General features: G+C 34.2%; 2 protein-coding genes across 2 annotated transcripts; both read right to left on the reverse strand.

Moving 5' to 3' along the window:
- Positions 1–2363: 2363 nt before the first annotated feature.
- EV154DRAFT_511863 (T-complex protein 1 subunit alpha) lies at positions 2364–4596 on the reverse strand. Its single transcript, XM_051601858.1, has 5 exons — positions 4280–4596; positions 4135–4220; positions 3725–4062; positions 2536–3653; positions 2364–2464 (listed from the first exon to the last, which is right to left on the reverse strand). Exons 1-5 carry the CDS (start codon positions 4359–4361, stop codon positions 2421–2423), a joined length of 1668 nt encoding a protein of 555 aa, XP_051456778.1. The 5' UTR covers positions 4362–4596; the 3' UTR covers positions 2364–2420.
- A 1262-nt stretch (positions 4597–5858) lies between these two features.
- EV154DRAFT_465880 (uncharacterized protein) lies at positions 5859–6292 on the reverse strand. Its single transcript, XM_051597707.1, has 2 exons — positions 6181–6292; positions 5859–6114 (listed from the first exon to the last, which is right to left on the reverse strand). The coding sequence occupies exons 1-2, from the start codon at positions 6244–6246 to the stop codon at positions 5992–5994; spliced, it is 189 nt and encodes a 62-aa protein (XP_051456779.1). The 5' UTR covers positions 6247–6292; the 3' UTR covers positions 5859–5991.
- Positions 6293–6350: the final 58 nt, after the last annotated feature.

Here is a 6350-nt window from a genome sequence, read left to right on the forward strand (position 1 = left end):
GATTATTTCTTAAAGCTTATAAAACTAAGCATTATGTGGTATTTAAACTATTTTAATGTATGTTCTATATATTCCATGCATAGCAAGTATTGAAATTAATTCGCATCATATAACTGTCTATAGATTTTGAGCCACAACAAAATAGGCATTAAAGCCCTACTCTCTATCATCGGATTTGAGTTACAATTTTTAAAGAATTCACACTGGTGCAAGGGGGAGTATCCAACAACTTGTTAAACATTGGGTACAATGTGGTAACCTTATTCATATAAGTTTTCAAATCCTTTTTACCGCCATATCTTTTGGGAACGACTGCAAATAATGTGGAACAGGACAATTTTGCTGTGCCAACATGTAACGAATGACGGACTAAACATTAATTAGTCTCTGTCATAATGAAAGGTTATTCAAGACGCCACACACTTCTTAAGCATAAACTATGTACCAAGTGGACCCTTACCAATTAAAAGTACCGTGATTGCCACCTTTCCAAACCATGTGATTTAAAACAAGGGATGATGTTACTATGTGCCTGATCATTAGTCCAATCAATAAAAAACTTGCTATAACGGGGGGTAATACCGCTGTGACATAATATAGTGAAACCCATTTTTCTTTTTGATAAAAATGGAGATTTGCCAATAAAACCGCGGCTTCAGATTCCTCCGCGCCTTCAACCCTTTCCGGTTTATCCGCAGGATAAGCAAAGTGCCAATTACTTACCAGAATTACTAATCTAGTGACTCGCGATTATTCACAAATTTATTGAATTTTTTTTTTTCTGGAAAGAAATTGTGTTCTGTTGCACGATTAAGTGCATTACCTTGATAAAAAAAAAGGTACAAATAAGCTGGTGAGCACGAATTAATTGAAAAGTTGTATTACTGTTTGTTTAAAAAATATAGCAGCACAGTTTTTTTATAGTGGTCATAATCAGTAAGATTCATGAATTTAAAAATTGTCCAAAGTTACCATAGCGCGATCAAATAATGTCCTCTTAAGCTGAAAAATAGCATGATACTTGATTTGATTATTCTTTAAGACTAAAGAAACGTCAAAATTTGTTTCATTACTATCGAAATTCGTGTGACACAGAATCTCGAAATATTTATGTAGCAAACCGTTTAGGCGTATCCTCTTATTAAAAACGATACACTTGTGAATATCTTCGTATATTCTGCATGCTTTTTTGTAATCAAGTATAAACTAGAAGATCCAAGGTTTTAATTTATAGAACAACACAAAAGATTAGTCGCTCAGTTTAGATATCAAAAAGCATAGGCCTATCAGAGGATCACTGTAATACATCGAATAATGAACTGTTTATCTAAGTTTGAAGAATACAGCATTCTGCTTGGTGTTTGTAGTTTTTTTTTTTTTTTTTTTTTTTTTTTTTTTTTTTTTTGTAAGGAAAGCAAGTAGATTAAATACAAACTACTATTATATGGTAGAAGCCCGCCAAGAAATAGTCTGGGTCTTTATTCCAGATTTTTTTTTGTGCGCGTGTGCTTTAAAATTTATAGTTGCCAGTGACCCCAGTGATTTTAAATAGTAACCTACGGCATTGTTGCAACGGCCGTTGTTACACGACCCAAGTTTCTGCAAACAAAACGAATTATAAATTTACGTACTAGCAAGTGCGGTCTTTGTGTTTTATAAAATCAATTGTAGTATGACCTATTGTTTGGCTGAAATATGAATGTTGTTAACATAAATATATAAATACCAGCAAACAGTTGAATTTCTTTTTTGCAATACCATCGAAACATCAAAATCAAATGGTAGTCCTAACAGTAATAACCCCATGCGTTACGCTTCAAATCGACCTGGCCAAAAATAAAGCAATCAAAGATTAAACAAATAAAAAAAAAAGCGTTTCAAATCTTTGTGTCACTATATTCCACTAGCTACAATTGCATTCTTACCGTCTTGTTTTATTTGCAATTTTGGGATTCTAAATAAGCAAGCATAGGATAGCTATTTTTTTTAGACTAGTCTTTCTCATGGTTTTCAAATGGATTAAATTCTGTCCCCCGTTGTAACCTCGCCTATGGACCATTCAAAAGAGCTTCTATCGAAGGTGAGAGGCGATATAATATTGATTGACGGTGGTAGGTTAAAATGACTTAGTTGTATAGGATGACATTATATCTTTTCAAATTATTTATGGACAATACACATTGTAGCTTGTTTAGTACAAGTACGCCACATTTCAAATCCTCATTGTTGGCTCATTCAAAATTCAAATTAATCTATCGTATGATTATGAATATAGACTACAATTAAAGTTTGAATGGGTTTTTCCTTAATTTATGGATAAAACCTTCCCACACCAATCACGCATTAAATACCTTCCAAAAAAATAAAGTTCATTAATAAGTATTCACTTTTAGTTTATTAATCAATTAATAGATACAAGTTTAGTGACCATGTCCATCATCTTGAGCAGGTGGTGGTGGAGCGACTACATAATAGAATGAAGTTAATAAAACAAAGGCATAGTTTCTTTTTTTTTTTTTTTGCTAGATTAAATACCCTTGATCATGTCATCAATTCTCAAAATTGAGATGGCGGCCTCTGTCGCACTTTTAAGAGACTTAATTTTGGACATTGTAGGTTCCAAGACACCAGCGTTTAAATTATCACGGACAGTTCCATTCATTAGTTCCAATCCGTAATATTTTAAAGCGCGCATACGATCATTGGCGCCATCCTTTAAAGCAGCATTATGATAAGCACGAAGTTTAGCTACTAGCTCAGTTGAATCCTTTGCAGCATTGACAGCTAAAGTCTTGGGAATCACTAAAAGAGCATTTGCATATTCGGCAATTGCCAATTGCTCACGGGATGCTACACTGGTGGCGAAATTTTCCAGATAGATACTAAGTGCTGATTCAACAGATCCACCTCCAGGCACAACACTGTTACTTTCCAAAGTACGTTTTACGACACAAAGAGCATCATGTAAAGATCTTTCCATTTCATCCAGCATATAATCATTGGCACCACGTAAAATGATGGATGCTGAGTTTTGTATCTTTGTTCCTTTCACTAAAAGACATTCATCGTCTGAGATACGTTCCTGAACAACTTCATCGGCTTGACCAAGTGATCCAGATTCAAATGTCTCTTCTCCTTCCAAATTGGCTAAAGAGGAAATAAGTGTAGCGCCAGTAGCTTTGGCGATACGTTTCAAATCATCCTTCTTACAACGACGAACGGCTATAGCACCAGCTTCAATAAAAAGCTTGAGACATAAATCATCAATTCCCTTCGTCGTCAGAATGACGTTGGCTCCTGTCGCTAAAATTTTTTGAATACGCTCGGTTGTAATTTCAATTTCCCGCTTTCTGATATCCTCCAATTTATCTGGATCATCCACCACAATATTGACACCAAGATGCATACGTGCCTTTTGTAAATTCATATCCAAACAAGCAATTTTGGCGTTCTTGACACATTTCTTCATTGCTTGAGAAGCGACGGTACAGTTTAAGGCATACCCACGTACAAAGGTTGAATCAAGACCGGATTTACCGTGTGCTTTTAAAATATTTACCGCTTTAACAGGGTATTTAGCTTGGCCCCGATGATTTGTTGATTTAACAGCTAACATAGACTCCACTGCAAGATTAGCAAAGAACTCGGAATCACTACATCAAAAAAAAGGGGGGGATGGGTTGAGCTAAGGGGTTCAAGCACATGGATGAAGTATAATATTTACCTTCCGATAATTTTACTACTCATGGAAGTCTTTGCTGCGTTAACCAAACATTCTTTACCCAACGAGTCAACACTGACGGCCATTTGATCCACAATAAATTTACATGCCACTTTGGAAGCTAAACGATATCCAGTAATGATTGTGGTAGGATGGATCTTGTTTTTGACAAGTTCGTTGGCTCGTTTTAATAATTCAGCTGCAATAATTACTACTGATGTTGTTCCGTCACCAACTTCTCGGTCTTGTTGGTGAGCAAGTTCTACAAGCACCTTTCCAGCAGGATGTTCAACTTCGAGTAATTGCAAAATAGTAGCTCCATCATTGCTAATGGTGACATCCTTGTTTATTGGGTTAATGCTTTCGTTTTGCTTTTTTTTATTTTTTTTTATTTTTTATGTATATATAGTTACCCCAATTTCATCCACTAGCATTTTATCGAGACCGACAGGGCCTAACGAGCTTTTAACGATATTGGCAATAGAAGCAGCAGCAAGCACTAGAGTATTCCCATTTTTAGTATCGAAAGGCCTCATCATCTTTCTTTTGTGTCTTTACCATTGCTCGAGCGGACATCTTGACCGGTTGTTCTCTCACCACCCAAGAATAAGTTTGAACTTTGTGGGTCTGTTTGGTACATTGTGTAATAAAATAAAAGTGAAAAGAGTGGGTATGAACCAGAAAAACAAACTAAAATAAGTGACTTTTTTTTTTCTTTTTTCTTTTTTTTGACAGCAAACTCCGTGTTTGTGCATGATTGGAAATTTTACACAGAGCCACCTCTCTCCATGCCAGTGACTCTACATGCAAGATTTTCATAAGCACGTCTTAAATTGATTCAATGACAGGTAAAATGATGAATTTGAATGTTTGCAGGAACGATGGAATTAAAGTTAAATGGAGCTTAAAATATACTTTGTCAACTTTGTGTAAACTTGATCACGACGTTATACGAAAAGAACCCGTAACAAATATTAAAGTGCTGGGGCAAAAAAAGAAGATGTTAGTGATGTATGAACTTGATACCGCACTGGAAAAAACTAAATGCGTAATCATGTAGGACCCATACTATTCAGGTAAACATATTTTGCACGGGATGTCCCATTATATCGTGTTTGAGTAGGAAATAAGTCGATTTACTTTAAAGAAAATAAGATTCAGTCGGTCATGTCGGATAAAAAAAAAAAAAAAAACGCCAATGTTAAGAGTGAAAAGCGTATTTTAAAAGGACCAATTTGATTGCGCGCGTGTTTGAAAAGTTGCTGCATTTCTTTAAAAGATTACGTTATCAAACTCACGTTTTTCCACTTTGGTTACACGTATCTTAATCACAAGAAAAAAAATAAACGTTTTGTATTTAACTAGATATTTAAATTCTGCGCTGAAAATAACTCACAAAAAAAAAGTATGTGGTATTATGAGAAGAAAACCTTATTTTTCTGTTTTATGCTAAGCAGACTTGTTTTTTTCCCAGACCAGAAAAATAGGATTATTTACAAATCAAAACAATAGATCACATGAGCAATTGAAATGTCCTAAATTTATGCAATAGGTTTTGTATTTGAATCAGACTCATATTTTGGAACAATAAATATGACGTACTTACGCAGACAAACAAGGTCTACATGCAGTGTTCATTCGCACACACTTGACAGATATATTACCGCTGTGCTGTACATTTTTATCTTGTAAAAATAACTAAATGATGCTATATATCAGGCGCGATAACAATTTTTTTTTTTTTTACTGTCAATTGCTGATAACACTGTCAGGAGATGCACCAATAACAGGTTCGAATTGAGTAAGGTAACAATGGGTCATAATTATTCTTGCTAATGAAATTCTTTGTTTATACGTTGACAAACATATGAGCAACCTCGTAAAAAGTTCCCAAGTTGGTCAAGAGCGAGTTACGGTTTAAAAAGATGATACATTTGCTGTTTGAAGAAGGAACACCATGGAAATACACACGGTATTTTATTTGTAGTACCCGACTTTTGGACAGCAAGAAGAGTGAGTCATTTTCTGTATTTTGCATGGTTGTACAAAGTGAAATTGGTTGGAAAATGATGATGTATTGGTGATACAGAAATATTTAAAATCAATCAAAATTATTACAAAGTAAAATAATATAATATAGAGTAGTAAAGGAATGTTGTTTATTTGTGTTATGACATCAGTACTTGACATTTTAAAGGTATATTGGGGAAGGGGGGGAAAAAGGTTGTAGGAATTATATATATATTATTTTTTTTTTTTTTTCATGGGATTTATTGTGATAGTAATTGTCCAGCAAATTCATTATCATCGTCATTATCAGCTATTAAAAAGTCATCGTCTATTGAGGCAAATGACCATTGAGAAGGGTGAACACCATCACGAGGACATGAATCCTATAATTTATCAAGATATTAATACAAAGTATACAACTGCCTCAGGTACTTATAAATAAAAACTACCTTGTGTTCTGGAAGCCAGTTTCCACATAATTCACAGGTTGCAGGACAAACAATCAAAGGAAGCATTCAAGAAAAGAAGAAAATAAATTTATAAAGAAGAAAAAGAAGAATCAAAATAAAATATATAAAAAAAAAAACGCCCTTTTTATATTCAACATATCTATTTTTTC

This window comes from Mucor mucedo (genome assembly GCF_025094135.1).
Source record: "Mucor mucedo strain NRRL 3635 chromosome Unknown EV154scaffold_57, whole genome shotgun sequence".
NCBI classification, from domain to species: domain Eukaryota; kingdom Fungi; phylum Mucoromycota; class Mucoromycetes; order Mucorales; family Mucoraceae; genus Mucor; species Mucor mucedo.